Below are 19,900 nucleotides of genomic sequence, written 5' to 3' on the forward strand. Positions count from 1 at the left end.
CCAGGCTGCTGAGCGAGCGCGACGCTGCCAAGCACAGACTCGTCGTTCTGGTCAAGGACAATGGCGAGCCGCCAATGTCGGCCACCGTCACGGTGCACGTGCTAGTGGTGGACGGCTTCTCGCAGCCCTACCTGCAGCTCCCTGAGGTGGCCCCGGATGATGCCCAGGCCGACTCGCTCACCGTCTACTTGGTCATTGCGTTGGCGTCGGTCTCTTCTCTCTTCCTGTTTTCTGTGCTCCTGTTCATAGCGGTGAGGCTGTGCAGGAGGAACAGTGCGGCCTCGGTGAACCGCTTCTCGGTGCCCGAGGGCCACTTTCCGGGCCACTTGGTGGAAGTCAGTGGAACCGGGACCCTGTCCCAGAATTACAAGTATGAAGTTTGTCTGACCAGAGGCTCAGAGACCAGCGAGTTCAAGTTCCTGAAGCCGATTTTACCCAGTTTCCAGAGCCACTCCCCTGGGTCAGGCACAGAAGAAAACCCCAACTTTAGGAATGATTTTGGTTTCAGTTTTCAGTGACAATAATGTTTTTCATATTCCATATTTTGAAGATTTCATGGTAAGTTTATGATGATGGTTTTTGGCCAACCTATTAGGGATTTGAAATTGCACCGAGCTTGCTTACAAAATTTCTTATGTTATCCATGTCTTTTAAAATTGTATATTATCTTTTCCTCATGCCTATAACAAGATTAATGGTCTTCAATTTTGGCTCTTGGAACATGAATGAAGTCAATATTTGCACAAATCCTTGTTCTGGAATAGCTGAGCAATGTGTTAGAAAAGAACAATTGGAAAATTAACTATAACCAGTTATGTTTTCATGTAAACCTTTTTATTAGTTATAAACAATTGGGTACATATAGAGTAGTAATACACTAACATTTACACTAGAGTATGCCTAATTGGGAAGGAAAGAAAACATGTGTAGAGAGTATGTCTGACTCTTGCTTTATGTTGCTGTCATAGGTACCAACTTCTCTGAAGTAGTTTTCTCTTAAAATGTTATGCTAAAACTGTTGTACTAATTCTGCATCCTTCCATTAATATATCCATGTTTGTTTTAATATAACTTTTAAATTGCTTTCCTTTTTTTCATTGGTTTTAAAAGAGAAAAAAACAGCTACACCATGTTTATCCTGTGAGATGAAGTAGCATGGTAGTGAAACTGGCTTTTCCCATTTTGAGAAACAAGTCAACATAATTTTTCTGTGACAGAAACTGCAGTAGCCAGTCAATATCCATTAGTCTTTTTTACTTTAGTAACAGATCTCAAATTCTGTTCAGGACGGTAATGTGCCTAGTCAAAAGAATGAATTTTCCCAGCCTCCTTGACAGCTAGGACTGGGTATATGTTTAGGTTACAGGCCATGTACGAATGTTGTAGGAGACTTCCGATAAGTCTGCTTAAAGGGAGATGACTTACCTAGGAAGGGGATGCTTTTCTTCCTTCTCTAACTGCTCCTTGCTGCTTAAAATATGGATGTCATGGCTGGTGCACAAATAGCCATATTGAATCATAAAACAACCTTAGTGATGCAAACAATGGACTAAGTGTAGAATAAACTTAAAAGGAACAAGAGTCCCTGATGATCACGGAGTCATCATGTCATCCCTGGAATCACCTACTTCTGAACTTCTTTTACTTAAAGAAATAAGGAAACGTCTAGATCATTTGAGCCACCATTATTTTAGTTTTCATGGTGCCTCCAGTGGAATATAATCCTAGTTGTTTTTTGTCTCTTTCCACAGTAAGTTTTTAGTAAGATATTATAGACATACACTAAAATGCACAGATCTTAAGTGTACAGTTTGATTGACCTGATCTTTTGTTCTAATTCAGTTAAAAGTTGCATTCAGAATGCTTTACACGCGTTATCTTTTTACTCTTCTGCCAAACCCTAAGAAGGTTGCATTATTATCCCCTTTTACACGTGAGGAAACTGAGGCTGAGAGAGATTAAGTAAGTTGCTCACAATTCTGAAAAAAAGCAAGGGGGGATTGTAAATCTAATTTAAGTTTATCTGACTCACATGTCCAAGTTCTTAATCAATATGCTATACTGTCAGACATTAACTGGCCGCATTATCTTCCTAACTAAGGAAGTGAAATCTATCAATTATTCCTGCTGCTATTCCATGAACTGAACTCCCATGTAGAAGTCGAATTTACAGCCTGTAGTTTGTATTTATTTCTATACCAATGGCCTCATTGCTCTGGACCAATAAACCCAAGGTTTTTACAGAAGCACTACCCTAGCTAAGCTGGGTCAGACACCACAATTGCTCTTCACCACGAGGGAATAAGCCTGATTATCTTTCTATAGCTTCTCAACATATGGAACTCATTATTGCAGAAATGACTGTCTTGAATAGGGAGGGGAGTTACCCTATGATTTTATTTCTTGAAATTTTTGTACTGTTTCTTCACTCTTTTTCTGTCAACGAATAATATGTGTTTTTGTTTTCTTTGGAAAGTTGAAATTTGCTTTATTATAAATATTTTTAAAATTCCTTATTTAAATTAAATATACTATGGGAGTCCTGGTTGCTCAGTGGTTAAGTGTTTGGCCGCTAACAAAAAGGTTGGCAGTTCGAATCCACAGCTGCTCCTTGGAAACCCTATGGGGCAGTTCTACTCTGTCTTATAGGGTCAGTATGAGTTGGAATCAACTTGATGGCAACAGGTTTGGTTTTTGGTTTTTTATATTTGTTTTAGCATTCCGTATGTTTGAAAGCAGTTGCTATTCTAGTATTAATTCTAAATGAAATAACTAAGGTCATAAAATATGGGCAATGTTCTGGAGAAATTTTTATCACTAAATAACCTGGGCATTCTTGAAACTTAATAGGAAAAAGCTGATGGGCTCCAGTTATTGTCTGTTCAAATGAACCATATGTCTTTGGCAACTCTTAAAAATTATGATGAGAAAATATGTGTGTGGGTCATTTAAGTAACTATGTTCTGACAGAATGAATAACCACAGCTGAATCAGACATTCTTCAGCATTTTCTTTGATAATACTTTTCCTGTAGAGGTGTTGAATTGTTGTTCACTCAGGTGTGAGTGCATGAGAATCCATGCTTAGGTTATGTGTTAGCTTTCCATTGCTGATGTAAAAAATTACCCCGATCTAAGTACCTTAAAACAACACAAATTTATTAACATATAGTTCTCTAGGTTAGAAGTCTGACTTGGGTCTTATAGGGCTAAAATAAAAGTATCAGCAGGAATTCATTCCTTTTGCAGACTCTAGGAAAGAATCTGTTTCCAGCTTCTAAAGGCTGTCAACATTCCTTAGCTCATGGCCTCCTTCCTCCGTCTTCAAAGTCAGCAGTGTTGCGCTACTCTGATCATTCTTCCATAGTCACGTCTTCCTCTGACCATAGCCAGGAAAGCTTTCCACTTTTTTTGGTCCCATATGACTAAATGGACCCACTCAGATAATTTAATTCCCCCATCTCAAGGTCTTTAACTTAATCATACCTGCAGTTTTCTTTTTGCCATGTAAGGTAACATATTCACAGGTTCTGGAGATTAGGATATGGAAATCTTTGGAGGCCATGATTCTGCCTACCACAGGTTGGCTGGTTGGAAGAGAATTATCCAGTTTCGTAGTACCTCCTGTGGCCAAAGGAGGGCACATGAAGGTCTTTATACCAGGGAAGCAGGCCTCATTGATTAGGTGCTTTAACCCCAGATAAGGTAATTAACAGACTTCTAAAAATTATTAACAAAACCAATGACTTGTTAAAGATATCATGAATCTTTACTACAATTCAATTCAAATTATGGAAATGCCTGAACAAAAGAATCCAAAAGCATGGTGGCCCAATCTTGAGATCTACCTATTGGGGAAATAATTTTTCAATAATTTGAGAAAAGTCACAGTTCTTAGGTTAGATGGCAGAAAGAAGAGGAAATAATCAACTCTTTAAAAAAGTGTTCATCAAATACTGTCTTCAGAACTGCCACTTGTTGCAAATTTACTCATTTGTAATTCTATAGTATGTTTCATGAAAAATATGTAGTTGTGAAACTGTTCTTGTTACTTCAGAAACATTTTGCTCCTTTATTTTTCTCAGCTTAGTGTTAATTATTTTATTTAATCGCCAACACTTCAATAGCACTAAACAGTTAATAAAATGAGAGATTATTTTCTTTTGTATTCCTCCCTGTGCAATAACACAGAGCTCTATCTGAACACATAAACACGACATGAAAATAGAACTCAGTGTTTTGTATTACAGAACACAGTTTACGTTGCCTATTCAGTACATTTAGGAGAATTTTGCTTTCAGTGTTAAGCCAGAAAATATAAAACGCAGTGCGAACACGTGGTGGCGCTGCAGGTTAAGATGACGGAAAACAGAATCGCCTACGCAGCTCTATTACACAGCCAAACACTAAACCAGGAACAAAAGCTTTCTCAACCAGAGTAAAAGTGGATGTGGACCTCCTTAAAGATCTGCTTAGCGGCATATTCTGACCATCCGAACTGCAGGACTTCGCTACCGGGATCCTGGCCATACACGAAGCTTCTGTGAACCCATTTTTCAGGAAAGAGCAATGGAAATTGGATGGATGCGCATTCGGAGACAAAGGCAAGTCTTAATTTTCTTTGTTTTGCTCAGGTTGTTTAGGGCGGGCGCCCGGTTGGGGCCTTATTCGGTGGTGGAAGAAACAGAGAGAGGCTCCTTTGTGGCAAACCTAGGGAAAGACCTCGGGGTTGGATTGACAGAGCTGTCCACACGCGGGGCCCGGATTATTTCCCAGGGGAACAAAGAGCACTTGCAGCTGAAGGTTCAGACTGGGGATTTGCTCATAAACGAGAAACTAGACAGAGAGGAGCTTTGTGGCCCCACTGAGCCTTGTGTACTACATTTCCAAGTGTTAATGGAAAAGCCTTTAGAGATATTTCAGGCTGAACTGAGGGTGAGAGACATAAATGACCATTCTCCCGTATTCACTGAAAGAGAAATGATACTAAAAATACTGGAAAACAGTCCTCTAGGAATTGCGTTCCCTCTGAAGAATGCTCTGGACTTGGACGTAGGAAGCAACAATGTTCAGAAATATGAAATCAGTCCCAACTCCCATTTCCGGGTTCTAACCAGCAATCGCAGTGACGGCAGGAAATACCCTGAGCTGCTGCTGGATAAAGAGCTGGATCGGGAGGAGGAGCCTGAACTCAGATTAACCCTCACAGCGCTGGATGGTGGCTCTCCATCCAGGTCTGGGACCACCCAGGTACGCGTCGAAGTGGTGGACATAAACGACAACGCCCCCGAGTTTGAGCAGACTCTCTACAAGGTGCAGATTCCCGAGGACAGCCCCATAGGCGCCCTGGTTGTCACCGTCTCTGCCAGGGATTTAGACAGCGGAGTCAATGGAAAAATATCATACACACTGTTTCAGCCTTCGGAAGATACTAGCAAAATTTTGGAGGTTAATCCTACCACCGGAGAAATTCGACTGACAACACAAGTAGATTATGAAACAATTCCGTCTTGTGAAGTGGACATCGAGGCCACGGATGGGGGAGGTCTTTCAGGAAAATGCACTCTTCTCCTGCAGGTGGTGGACGTGAATGACAATGCCCCAGAAGTGGCGGTGTCTGCACTCACCAGTCCCATCCCCGAGAACTCGCCTGAGATTGTAGTTGCTGTTTTCAGTGTTTCGGATCCTGACTCCGGGGACAACGGCAAGACGGTTTCCTCTATCCAGGATGACCTTCCGTTTCTTCTGAAACCTTCAGTCAAGAACTTTTACACTCTGGTAACCAAGAGAGCACTAGACAGAGAAGCAAGAGCGGAGTACAATATCACCATCACTTTCACGGATTTGGGGATTCCCAGGCTGAAAACCCAGTGCAACCTAACGGTGCTGGTTTCCGACGTCAACGACAACGCTCCCACTTTCAGTCAAACTTCATACACCCTGTTCGTCCGCGAGAACAACAGCCCCGCCCTGCACATAGGCAGCGTCAGCGCCACAGACAGAGACTCAGGCACCAACGCCCAACTCACCTACTCGCTGCTGCCGCCCCAGGACCCGCACCTCCCTCTCACCTCCTTGATCTCCATCAACGCGGACAACGGGCACCTGTTCGCTCTCAGGTCGCTGGATTACGAGGCCCTGCGAGCCTTCGAGTTCCGCGTGGGCGCCACAGACGCAGGCTCCCCGGCGCTGAGCAGCGAGGCGCTGGTGCGCGTGGTGGTCGTGGACGACAACGACAACTCGCCCTTCGTGCTGTACCCGCTGCAGAACGGCTCTGCGCCCTGCACCGAGCTGGTGCCCAGGGCGGCTGAGGCGGGCTACCTGGTGACCAAGGTGGTGGCGGTGGACGGCGACTCGGGCCAGAACGCCTGGCTGTCCTACCAGCTGCTCAAGTCCACGGAGCCCGGGCTGTTCAGCGTGTGGGCGCACAATGGCGAGGTGCGCACCGCCAGGCTGCTGAGCGAGCGCGACGCCGCCAAGCACAGACTCGTCGTTCTGGTCAAGGACAATGGCGAGCCGCCAATGTCGTCCACCGTCACACTGCACCTGCTCCTGGTGGATGGCTTCTCGCAGCCCTACCTGCGTTTGCCGGAGCTGGCCCCAGACGAGGCCCAGGCCGACTTGCTCACAGTCTACTTGGTCATTGCGTTGGCGTCGGTCTCTTCTCTGTTCCTGTTCTCAGTGTTCCTGTTCGTCGCCGTGCGGCTGTGCAGGAGGAACAGGGCCACATTTGTGGGTGGCTGCTCCGTGCCTGAGGGCCACTTTCCGGGCCACTTAGTGGACGTCAGCGGCACCAGGACTCTGTCCCACAGCTACCAGTATGAGGTGTGTCTGACAGGAGGTTCTGTGACCAGCGAGTTCAAGTTTCTTAAGCCAATTATTTCTGACTTTCCTCCCCAGGGCACTACCGGTGAAATCAAGGAAAGCCACACTTTCCAGAATAGCTGTGGATTTAATTATTGATAGGAAACCATCTAATTAAGACATTTATTTCTTTAATATTTTCTGGATGATTAGCTAAATTGTGTATGTCCACCACCACCAATAAGATGTTATTTAATTTTCTCTATTTTATTTATCTTCAATTTCCAACCTTATGCAGAAAGTTTTCCCTTTCCTCATATTTAGCCAAATGAGGTGTTTCTCCCTAGAATCCTAATGATTAAAATAGTCTTTATTGTCAAGGTTGATGTCATTTAAAATCTTTTCTTCCACTTTATATATATATATATATCTTTATTTGACTTTATTTTCATTGTCTCTACATTATTCATGTGAGTTCTCCTTTTCCTAGAACATCTTCAATTTTGAAAATAATCTACAGCATGTGATACATATATTTATTATTTGATATTTCTTTCTTTTCAAAACTGTTATTATTGTTGGTTTGCCATCCTTGGTTTTCATTATAACAGTTTTTTAACTGTGTCACATTTTTAAACAAAGTTTTATTGTCACTTTAGTGATATCTCCTTATTTGGAATATGTATTATAAATGATATGACAAGTAAATATCTAATCATCCTTATCTGAAAATAAGAAGAAAAACCATTGTAAGGTATATAGTATGTGTGTGTGTTTAAGTTTGGAGGAAAAAAAAGCAAAACATAGGCATTCTATAGCATCATATGGAAATCTTTAATAATTTGTTGCTTTTAATTCTGCATTAAAAAAACAGAGATCCTTGTTAAGTTTTTAATGGCTAACAACCAAGTTCCATTTTGTTAAAAAAAATCCCAATAAAAATTATTAAGTAGATGTTTATACAGTGTGGATTTTATAGTCAACAATTACAGTGTTGTCTTGGTAATATCTAGCTTTTCCCAGTATATCTCTCAATTTAATTGTTATCTCTTGCTTGTGGGAAAATAGACTTCCCTAATAGATATTAGGCCTTTGAATAAAATCTATGTGAGGCAGATGTTACAATGCTGTTCTTACTTTCAAAAGTGTTAGGATAGGCATTAGTATAGTCTATTTACCCCTTTAGTTGGTGCCAAGAAATTTGATCCCACTAGGTTTCAGTTTAGAGGGACCTTACAATAAAGGTCAGTCACTTCTTTAACTCTGCAAGTAATTTTAAGGCTAACATCAGAAAAACAATGTATAAAAGAAAGAACAGGAATAGAAATTGCAGTAAGTAAGGGATTCAAAAATTAGAATAAATGGTAGGGACTGAAGGGCACTGAAAATTATTGCTTCATTTCTACTCACCAGAGTTTATTTATGGGTGTTCTAATACAGCAAACATTTAGTGAGCATCTGATGCACCAACAAAGATGACTAAGACGTAGTTCCTGCACTCATGTACCTTACATATCAAAGAAGGAACAAACTGGCATGAAGCAAGAAGCAATGATATTTACAAGGGCAGTCATAGTTACATGCACAAGTTTTTATGAGAGCATGGAGGAGGGACAGCCTAACTGTGTTGTACTGGACTACGTAGTGATAATTCTGTTTAGGCAACATAATGAGATTTTGAAGAAGTTAGCTGGATGAAGAAGGTGTGAAACAGGTTTTTTGTGTCAGTTTAGGTGTTCCTGTGCCCACTGTTTCTGGATAAGCAAAATCTATTATTTTTATAGTGCCTGAGATCAACACAATTCCCCCCTTTGGTTTCTGACCTTACATGGGAGTTGTCTTACGCGATTAAAGGCCTAGTACACAGCAAAATCTAAGGGTACAGTGGACATCGTTACTGGTAGAAATACTTTTTTCGGCTGTTGAATTTTTAACTTTTCACATTAAGCAGTGAAGAATTCCAAAAACCTAAACAGTTCTCTATCTCAACATTCTTTCTTAAAAACAAATGGAAGAAAAATGAAAAAATAAACTACTGAAAGGAAAATTTAAAAAAAGACACATACACAAAAGCACTCACAAAAAATGGCTAGTCACTTGAGTCTTCGGAGGCCACGAGGTGGCGCTGCAGGCTAAAGAGACGAAAAAAAAGCGAACCAAGGATGCTGCCGAGGTCACTAACAAGAAAGGAAGATTCGGACGGATTCGCTGGGAAGAAAAGCTATAGCCGCCCAATCACAGACCCCTGCTACTTCAGGCGTGGGTCTGGAGTTTGCGACTGCTGTTTCTTTATATTGGGAAATGTGGTTGTGACTGAAATTGACGAAAGCCGTGTTCAGAAGAAGCTATGGAGGCTGGAGGGCTGCGCTTCCCGAGACAAAGGCAAGTCCTGTTTATCTGTATAATTTGGGGAGTATCCCTGGCAGGTTCTGAGTTTGGACGTTATTCGGTGACAGAGGAAACAGAGAGAGGATCGTTTGTGGTCAATTTGGCAAAGGATCTGGGGCTAGCAGAGGGGGAGCTGGCTGCAAGGGGCGTTCGGGTGGTCTCTGATGATAACAAACAACACTTGCTCCTGGATTCTCAAACCGGGGATTTGTTCACAAATGAGAAACTGGACCGGGAGAAGCTGTGCGGCTCCACAGAGCCCTGTATGCTGCATTTCCAAATTTTGATGGATAATCCCTTTCAAATATACCGGACTGAGCTAAGGATCAGGGATATAAATGACCATTCACCATTGTTTCAGGACAAAGAAATGGTCTTAAAAATACTAGAAAATACAGCTGAAGGGACAACATTTCGACTAGAAAGAGCACAGGATTCAGATGGAGGACTTAACGGTATCCAAAAGTACACCATCAACCCCAACTCTTTTTTCCATATAAAAATTACTGACAGTGATGAAGGCATTATCTACCCAGAGCTAGTGCTGGACAAAGTGTTGGATTGGGAGGAGCAGCAAGAGCTCAGTTTAACACTCACAGCACTGGATGGCGGCTCCCCACCCAGGTCTGGGACCACTACTATACGCATTGTGGTCGTGGATGTTAATGACAACGCCCCGCAGTTTGCGGAAGCGCAATATGAGACCCAGGTTAAGGAGAACAGCCCGGTAGGGTCCCTAATTGTTAAGGTGTCCGCAGGAGATGTAGACTCCGGAGTCTATGCGGAAGTATCCTATTCATTTTTTGATGCCTCTGAAGATATTAGAACAACCTTTCAAATCAATCCTTTTTCCGGGGAAATCTTTCTCAGAGCGTTGCTTGATTATGAGCTAATAAAGTCTTACAAAATAAATACACAGGCAATCGATGGTGGCGGTCTTTCTGCAAGATGTACGGTTTTGGTCGAAGTATTGGACACAAATGACAATCCCCCTGAACTGATCATGTCATCACTTTCCAACTACATTGCTGAGAACTCTCCTGAGACGGTACTGGCTGTTTTTAGGATTAGAGACAGAGACTCTGGAGAAAATGGAAAGATGGTTTGCTACATTCAAGATGATCTGCCCTTCCTACTGAAACCCTCCGTAGAGAATTTTTACGTTCTAATGACAGAGGGACCACTTGACAGAGAAAGCAGAGCCGAGTACAACATCACCATCGCCGTCACTGACTTAGGGATTCCAAGGCTGAAAACACAGCACAACATAACCGTGTTGGTCTCCGACGTCAACGACAACTCCCCGTCCTTCAGCCAAACCGTCTACACTGTATTCGTCCGCGAGAACAACAGCCCCGCCCTGCACATGGGCAGCGTCAGCGCCACAGACAGAGACTCAGGCACCAACGCCCAAATCACCTACTCGCTGCTGCCGCCCCAGGACCCGCACCTCCCCCTCAACTCCTTGGTCTCCATCAACGCGGACAACGGGCACCTGTTCGCTCTCAGGTCGCTGGATTACGAGGCCCTGCGAGCCTTCGAGTTCCGCGTGGGCGCCACAGACGCAGGCTCCCCGGCGCTGAGCAGCGAGGCGCTGGTGCGCGTGGTGGTCGTGGACGAAAACGACAACTCGCCCTTCGTGCTGTACCCGCTGCAGAACGGCTCTGCGCCCTGCACCGAGCTGGTGCCCAGGGCGGCTGAGGCGGGCTACCTGGTGACCAAGGTGGTGGCGGTGGACGGCGACTCGGGCCAGAACGCCTGGCTGTCCTACCAGCTGCTCAAGGCCACGGAGCCCGGGCTGTTCAGCGTGTGGGCGCACAATGGCGAGGTGCGCACCGCCAGGCTGCTGAGCGAGCGCGACGCCGCCAAGCACAGACTCGTCGTTCTGGTCAAGGACAATGGCGAGCCTCCGCTATCAGCCACCGTCACGCTGCACGTGCTCCTGGTGGACGGCTTCTCGCAGCCCTACCTGCCGCTTCCTGAGGTGGCCGCGGACCGGGCCCAGGCCGACTCGCTCACGGTCTACTTGGTTATTGCGTTGACGTCCGTCTCGTCGCTCTTCCTGTTCTCCATGCTCCTGTTTGTCGGGGTGCAGCTGTGCAGGAAGAACAGGGACGCCTCGGTGGGTCGCTATCCGGTTCCTGAAGGCCACTTTCCAGGCCACTTGGTGGACGTCAGCGCCACCGGGACTGTATCCCAGAGCTACCAGTATGAGGTGTGTCTGACCGGAGGCTCAGAGACCAGCGAGTTCAAGTTCTTGAATCCAGTTATGCCCAAAAGTCAGACACAGGGCCATTAGAGGAATAATGAAGAAAACCCCAACTTCCAAAATAGCTTTGGATTTAATATTCAGTAAAAACTGTTAATATTTTTATGGATATTTGGTGTGTGATACAACCATACTGATACTAGTTTGGTTTTAAAACTCAAAGTTACATTGCTAGGCAATTTCAAGCAAAATTTCAAGTACCATATACCTGTTTTTACAGTATTATTTCATCCTTCTTATATGTTAATAATACATACGAAATTAATAGTTGTAATTTAACTAGTATCCATTTCTATACAATGGTTTTAAGGTTTTGATCCTTTCAAAATTTCTTTATTTTTATTTCTCATTGTAGAAAACTGAGGCTTTGTGTTTTCTCCTAGTAAATGTCAGAACCTGCATCTCATGATCCTAACCACCTCTGTCTATTGCACTTTTTCTAGTGAGAAGACATAACTACATTTCCAACTTTATTCTAACATTCTATTTATTCATGTTCATCTTTAGTTCTAAATCACAGAGTTTAAAATAAAGTATTCCTTTATTACTCTGCTCAAAATGAAACGGATTATTTTGTGAATGATATTTGACCACAATAATATCCTTGTGTTCATGTTATTATTTTATTTCCTTTAAATACACTACTGTTACTTGGCTAACATTTTCTTAAGCTCGCTTTTGCTGACATGTAAAACAGATCATGTCTTATAATTCAAATAAAATGTAACAACCTGCATGAAAATGAATATGAATAAAACTTTTTGAAAATTTGTGTGTGAGAGTGTTGATGGGCTGTTGCAAAGATTTTCAGTTTTCATTTTATTTTGCAAATTTAGTTTCATTATTATCAAATTTAAACACAATGAAGAACTAAAGCTTATAATGGGGAAAAAGTGGTTTCTTGACTAGCATTTCCTAAACCTCCAATCTCCTTCCATAGAGTGGTTTCTTCTAGAATTAATCCCAATGTTTCAATATAATATACTTATACTGCTGCATCTTGTTATTCAATTTTATACTGTAATCATTTTTTGCTATGATAGATAAAGATGTAAATTTCTTATTTCCCTATAATACACACACACATAAACACATTGTACATGCCCTTTCTCCTATTTTCCCAATTTAGTTATCATAATTTTTTAACCTCAACTAGTAGCTAGTGTCTATATTGCTAAGATTATCTCAGAACACACATAAGTGTACTATGATTACCTTTCCTTTCTTAAAAAGCATCTGTCCTAGAGCTAATAATTGCTTTTTTGTAGTTTCATCCTTTTCTATGAACCACTATTGATTTTTCATATTATCTCTTATTTAAATATCAATCTTTTCTCCTTAAAATATTCAAAGGTATTAGATACCTTATCAATTATGTTTATTTCCTGGAGATCATTTACCAAGAGCCCTCCACATCTCTGCTTCATTTACATTGGTTGATCTACAGGCTGTCATCCTAGGACTATTTTATTCTTTAATACTTTCCTGTATCAGCAGTCTTTTATAAGATCCAGTATATTCTTTCTTAGTTTACTCCCTTATTTAGCTCACACACATCTCTCAATATCATTAAAATAGGTTTAGAGGTGGTGAAAAATTTTGAGACCTTGCATTGTGAAGATATCTTGTTCTTTTCATTTGATTGATAGTTTGACTGGGTATAGAATTCTAGGCTGAAAATAATTTTCCCTCACATTTTGAAAGCACTGTTCTTTTTCTTTATTACATATAGAGTTGCTGTTCAGAAGACTCATTTCATTATGATTCTGGTCACTTTTTTATGTGCCCCCCTCCCAGGAGCATTGAATGCCTTAGTATAGGCTCTTTATTTGTTCAGCTGGTCACATGGGTGTACCCTGTTAACTTTCAGAGTCTCACTTTCAGTGCTTGTAAATTTCCTTATTATGTTTTAATTATTTTTTCTCTCCTGAGTTTTCTATAATTCTATCTTTAACCATAATCTCATTAGTGAAATATTGGACCACTGGATTAATTCTATAAGACTCTAAACCTTTTTCTTTTTTATTTTTCCAGTCTTTGTCTCTTGTTCTACTTTCTGCGCAATTCATTTTATTGCCCAATTTTTATATTTAAGGGTTTTTTTGGCTGACAAATATTTATTTTTAGGAGTTCTTTTTGGTTTTCTGGCTGTTTTCATAGCATCTTGTTATAGGTTTATAAACGTATATCTTCTCTCATCTATTATTAAACTATTCTGTAAAATTGCATCATGTAGTAAGAAGTATTATACCCATTTTACAAATTGGAGTGAATCACAGGGACGTTAAAAATTTGCCCAAGTTTATATATATAGCTAGTAAGGAACACATAAGCCATAGGCTTTTCTTTGTCTTATAATAAGAACGATTGCTTTATACAATTACTGTTAAGATTAATGGGTAAATACATATGGAGCACTTAGAAGAGTGGGTGGCATAGAGTAGGCACTCAGTAAAGCATTAGCTTTTGTTATATTTTATTTCCCTGAGGATATTAATCAGACATTTTAAAGGCTTTCTTCTATTTTCTGTACTCTATCTCTTTCCTCTTGTTTCTTTTTTTACAGTGGTAGTGGTTTTGGCTTTTCTATTTCATATTGTAGGATTTTCTTCAAATGTTTTGTGGTTCTTGGCTGTCTTATATTTGTATTTAAGAGTAACAAAATATCAAAATGTTGACAGTAAGCTCTTTTGCATGCATAAGGCCTGTTGTTGAAAGGCTTCACTGTAATATAACCATGCTAGGATAGGGCTATTACTCTGGGAAACTGACAAATATCTGTATATATAAATCTTTATCTGGGACTTTCATATTCTTCAGGTTAGAATTCTACAATATCCTATGTATAAGGGCAAAGTAGGGAGGAGTCCAGCATATACCTTGTGCCCTACAAACTGAGAATATTAAGTGGGAAGGTGCCAGAAGTCTTACCATTCAGAATGCAGATTTTTGCTTAATTTCCCTATTTTTAGTTTCACATTTGAACTCAGCTCTACCTGGAGTCTCCAAGACTAGAGATACCACTATTTAATTTCTGCAAAAAGTAAGTTTTTAATTCTCTGGCTCTGAGTTACTTTTCTGTCTGTGTAGGATGGCAAGAAGACCAGAGAATCCAACTTTTCTATATATAAATTTTTTTAACTAATCACTTTTTTGTTTTTTAGTTCTTACTTTACTTTAGCCTTTTCATGCTCCTAGTTCCTCCAGTTTTGAACCTAAATGGGATTATGTGGGGCAAACACACTAGTTTCTTGTGAGTATCTCCAATGCAGTAACTTTGTTAGCTGTTTCTTGAAACTGCTAAATCAGTTGTTCTTTCATCTGCTTTCTGTCATCAAAAAATGTGTTTTCACTTGTATATTCTCAGTCCTTGTGAGTTTGTATCATTTTTATTACTTTTGTGTCATTTTAATGTATATTTTAAGAAGAAGGAGGATAAGGAAATGTAGCCAATCCACCTACCTTTCCATTTTTTAACCTTTCTGTACTGATTAATTTTTCAACCACGTTTCTAATTTGTATTTTAAAAAAGATAATTTGAAATTAACGTTTTAAAATGCAAACTTGTTAGATCCCTCCTCCATCCATTCTTGAGAGTACTTTTGAGATCTCCTGTGTGGACATCATTCGTGGGCCCCTAGCCTCTGTTCCAACCATGCCCCTCATTATGTAGCAACCATGCCCCTCATTATGTAGCAACCATGCCCTTCATTGTGTAGCAACCATGCATTTTGGCTAGGACTGAAACCACCTCAAGCTCAAGGAGTGGTCCCTGACTGGATTAAAATGAAGTAAGAAGCAAAGATGAGTTTTCAGATTCACCTATATTTCTATACTACTTGAAATAATGATTGCTTAAGTATCGGGCATGTGATTTTAGTGGGTCCAATCAGAGTGAAAATTAGGCTTTTGTTCTATGATTAAGGGAGATAATCTCTCACCCTCTGTATTCCTTGCCTGAAAGAGAGCGGGTTGCCATAACTGCTGTTGAAAGAGATCCTGGGAACCTGAAGGGAGCCAGCCTTAGGGTAAGCCTGTCCTAAATAAAACTAGCTTGTTTGTGTTTGTGTACTTATTAAATATTTTTGTATATTATGAGAAATTGAAAGTAAATTATGAATTTACATACTGTGTCCTACTCCAGTATTTTACTTCATTGCTATCAAAGAAATCTACAGAAATGCCTTCTTGTGCTATAACAACTATCTACATATGTTTCATATCATGATCAATTCAGTTTCATATCCTCTGAGAGAACTTCTGAAATGACCCATGCACATTTTGCCTTTACCACCCAAGGAAAGCTAAGCAGTACTGGAATTTAATTCAGTTTAACAATCAGTTATACCTTCCTTGTTTCAGGCTTTCAATCGTCTCCAAAAAAATTAGAAGCTCCTTGAGGACAGGAATCATGGCTTTTATTTCTGTATTCATCACAACTGTGCACGTTTAGTTATGTGCAGAGAGGGGAGGGATATTTAATAAATGTTTTAAAACAAATACTAACAGCATCACAAACTATAGGGAATTTAAAACAGTTAAGATGGAATACAGAATATATTTGTAATTAGTTAAGGAACAGAATGGATAAAACAGTATCTGTTTCTGGGGGACATCTATGCAGAAGGAATTTAGGTAGCTTTCATCAGACTGTAAAAATCTGTGGAGACGCGTGGTGGCGCTGCAGGATAACATCGCGAAAACAATTAACTGGCTAATGTTCTGGACACTGTTACCCAGTGCACACGAGAATTGGGAAGACAGAAAGAATAGCTAGAGTGACCCAGAAGCCATTCAACACGGTTAAAGTCTTAGACCTCCGAGGATTGGGCGGATAGATCAGAGGCACAATTCCCAGAATTGCGAGGTAGAGCTGAAGCGATTTTGCAGGAAGCCTTTGGGAAAGGAGCTATGGAGAACGGAGGGCCAGGCGCTCTACGGATAAGGCAAGTCCTGCTTCTCTTTGTCTTGCTGGGAATGTCTGAGGTGGGCTCTGAGTCAGGGCGCTTTTCTGTCGCAGAGGAAATGCAGAGCGGGAGCTTTATAGGTAATGTGGCAAAAGACTTGGGACTGGAGGTGGGGGAGCTATCCTTGCGTGGGGCACAAGTGGTCTCTAAGGATAACAAACAGCATTTGCAACTGGATGTAAACACGGGAGATTTGCTCCTAAGCGAAACACTAGACCGGGAAGAGCTCTGTGGCTCCACCCAGCCATGTGTGCTGCATTTCCAGGTGTTAATGAAAAACCCCTTGCAGTTTTTTCAAATTGAGCTCGAGGTCAGGGACATAAATGATCATTCTCCCGTTTTTCTGGAAAAAGAAATGCTCCTAGAAATCCCAGAGAACAGTCCTGTCGGTGCTGTGTTCTTACTAGAAAGTGCAAAGGATTTGGATGTAGGAGTCAACACTCTAAAAAACTACACAGTCAGCCCCTACTCTAATTTCCACGTTAAAATGAGAGTCAATCCAGACAATAGGAAATACCCAGAGTTGGTTTTGGACAAAGCACTGGATTACGAAGAGCAGCCTGAGTTCAGTTTCATCCTCACTGCTCTAGATGGCGGCTCTCCGCCCAGATCCGGGACTGCCTTGGTTCGAGTCGTGGTTGTGGACATTAACGACAACTCCCCTGAGTTTGAACAGCCCTTTTATGAGGTGAAGATTCCAGAGAATAGCGTCTTAGGTTCGCCAGTTGTGACTGTGTCAGCTTGGGATTTAGACTCAGGAACAAACGGGGAAATATCATACACTTTGTCCCATGCCTCAGAAGATATTTGCAAAACATTTGAAATTAATCAAAAGTCTGGAGAAGTTAGTCTAACCGCACTCTTGGATTTTGAAACAATTGAATCATACTCGATAATCATTCAAGCCACAGATGGAGGTGGCCTTTTTGGAAAATCAGCAGTAAGAATTCAGGTGATGGATGTGAATGACAATCTTCCCGAAGTCACCGTGTCATCAATTATCAGCCCAATCCCTGAAAATTCACCTGAGACTGTGGTTGTGGTTTTTAGTATCCTAGACAGAGATTCCGGGGACAACGGGAGAATGATTTGTTCTATCCCAGAAGACCTCCCATTTATGCTAAAACCTTCCGTTGAGAATTACTACACATTGGAAACGGAGAGAACACTGGACAGAGAAAGCAGAGCCGAGTACAACATCACCATCACCGTCACAGACTTGGGTACCCCCAGGCTGAAAACACAACACAACATAATCTTGCTCGTCTCCGACGTCAATGACAACGCACCGACCTTCGCCCAAACCTCCTACACCCTCTTCATCCGTGAGAACAACAGCCCCGCCCTGCACATGGGCAGCGTCAGCGCCACAGACAGAGACTCAGGCACCAACGCCCAAGTCACCTACTCGCTGCTGCCGCCCCAGGACCCGCACCTCCCTCTCTCCTCCTTGGTCTCCATCAACGCGGACAACGGGCACCTGTTCGCTCTCAGGTCGCTGGATTACGAGGCCCTGAGAACCTTCGAGTTCCGCGTGGGCGCGACAGACGCAGGCTCTCCGGCGCTGAGCAGCGAGGCGCCGGTGCGCGTGGTGGTCGTGGACGAAAACGACAACTCGCCCTTCGTGCTGTACCCGCTGCAGAACGGCTCTGCGCCCTGCACCGAGCTGGTGCCCAGGGCGGCTGAGGCGGGCTACCTGGTGACCAAGGTGGTGGCGGTGGACGGCGACTCGGGCCAGAACGCCTGGCTGTCCTACCAGCTGCTCAAGGCCACGGAGCCCGGGCTGTTCAGCGTGTGGGCGCACAATGGCGAGGTGCGCACCGCCAGGCTGCTGAGCGAGCGCGACGCCGCCAAGCACAGACTCGTCGTTCTGGTCAAGGACAATGGCGAGCCGCCAATGTTGGCCAGCGTCACGCTGCAAGTGCTCCTTGTGGACAGTTTCTCGCAGCCCTACCTGCCACTGCCGGAGGTCGCCGCGGACAAGACCCAGGCCGACTCGCTCACGGTCTACTTGGTCATTGCGTTGGCGTCGGTCTCGTTGCTCTTCCTGTTCTCCGTGCTTCTGTTCGTCGCTGTGCGGCTGTGCAGGAGGAACAGAGCTGCCTCGCTGGGTCGCCGCTCGGTGCCTGAGGGCCACTTTCCAGACCACTTGGTGGACGTTAGTGGCACAGGGACTTTGTCTCAGAGGTACCTCTATGAGGCGTTTCTGACGGGAAGCTCAGAAACAAGTGAGTTTAAGTTCTTGAAGCCAATTATCCCCAATTTCCCGCCCCAGGGCCCTGGAAAAGAAAGAAAGGAAAGTCCTTCCTTCCGCAATAGCTTTGGGTTCAATATTCAGTGACCATATTTGGCTTTTATATTCCATATGCATTTTGTTTTGTGGCACTTCCAAACCAATGTTTGTTTTCCCCAATTTGTGTGTACTTTAAATTGTACTGATATTACTTAATATTTTCTCATGTTCTCTGAACTTGTGCTTTTAAATGAAAGTTTGTCTGTGGTTGTAATGAGATTGTAATTTACTCTCTAACCCAGGAGATCTTAATTTATAATTAATTTGCCTCTGTAAATGACAACACCAAATCACCTTCTTTCCATGTCCCCTACTCCCAGCACAGTTGAAATTTTATCTAGAATTATGCTTATTGTAAAATAAAACTGAACACTTTGTAAGTAATACAAGTGTTCAAGCATTTCTTCATTTGTTTTTTTGCAGTTTTTCTTGTGGTTTAATAATGGTTGCTATTTAGAAATGTTATTTTTCTTTCTTTAGGTCCACTGCATTTTCTTGGTTAATGTTTTTAAATATTTATTACTATTGAAAATAAACCTCAACAATCATGTCCTATGATACAACCATAAGTGTAATCATCTAGTTAGAAAGGACCAGAAGGCAAGTGTCCCAGTATCTCTTCTTCATACATCCTGGAAAGTAATCATGAAGGCACATTAATATGTGGCCATTCACAGAATCTTCGGGTATGAAATTATAGTTTTCCAAGTGCCTCATCAATGTTACAAAGCTCTAAGACACTCAGTGGAACGTAGACACCTAAATAATAATTTGGATAACATAAAGTGAACTTGTATGTTAACGTGTATAATATTTTGCCTGTATTTGCCAGAATTTAATATGAGAATTGGATGCTGAGCACTATTTTTCAAGCTTTTTAAACCATAACCAATAGTAAAAGTATGTTTTATATATTACTCAACATATAGACATAATAGAAAGAAGTTTTATGAACAATGTTTAGCCTTTTTGTGATGCATTCTGAAATTGCCTATGCTATTCTATTCTTTCTAATTATTAAATATGGTCATGATCCACTAAACTGATGTCATGGCCTACTAATAGGTAGCAATCCAAAGTTGGAACACCAGTTTTCTTGGAGATATAGAAGTATGATGTTCATTAGTGAATGATTCAAATGCAGAGAGCTTTGTGAAGTATCAATAGATAGTCCTTTAAG

General features: G+C 41.9%; 4 protein-coding genes across 4 annotated transcripts in view; all 4 read left to right on the forward strand.

Moving 5' to 3' along the window:
- The window catches only part of LOC101347515 (protocadherin beta-7), an 8,160-nt gene extending 7,642 nt beyond the window's left edge, over positions 1-518 (forward strand). The window contains exon 2 of the mRNA XM_004381163.1: positions 5-518. Coding sequence (XP_004381220.1) covers positions 5-518 — 514 coding nt within the window. The remainder of the gene's footprint in view (positions 1-4) is intronic.
- A 3,765-nt stretch (positions 519-4,283) lies between these two features.
- On the forward strand, positions 4,284-7,162 carry LOC101352639 (protocadherin beta-16). The gene has a single exon (XM_004381106.3). The coding sequence runs from the start codon at positions 4,569-4,571 to the stop codon at positions 6,960-6,962; it is 2,394 nt and encodes a 797-aa protein (XP_004381163.1). The 5' UTR covers positions 4,284-4,568; the 3' UTR covers positions 6,963-7,162.
- A 230-nt stretch (positions 7,163-7,392) lies between these two features.
- LOC101352898 (protocadherin beta-10) lies at positions 7,393-11,537 on the forward strand. Its single transcript, XM_004391249.3, has one exon. The coding sequence runs from the start codon at positions 9,151-9,153 to the stop codon at positions 11,488-11,490; it is 2,340 nt and encodes a 779-aa protein (XP_004391306.2). The 5' UTR covers positions 7,393-9,150; the 3' UTR covers positions 11,491-11,537.
- A 4,242-nt stretch (positions 11,538-15,779) lies between these two features.
- Positions 15,780-19,035, forward strand: LOC101353161 (protocadherin beta-11). Its single transcript, XM_004381107.2, has one exon. It carries the CDS (start codon positions 16,372-16,374, stop codon positions 18,766-18,768), a length of 2,397 nt encoding a protein of 798 aa, XP_004381164.1. The 5' UTR covers positions 15,780-16,371; the 3' UTR covers positions 18,769-19,035.
- The last annotated feature ends 865 nt before the right edge of the window (positions 19,036-19,900 follow it).

This window comes from Trichechus manatus, unplaced genomic scaffold (assembly GCF_000243295.1).
Source record: "Trichechus manatus latirostris isolate Lorelei unplaced genomic scaffold, TriManLat1.0 scaffold00080, whole genome shotgun sequence".
Classification (NCBI taxonomy): domain Eukaryota; kingdom Metazoa; phylum Chordata; class Mammalia; order Sirenia; family Trichechidae; genus Trichechus; species Trichechus manatus.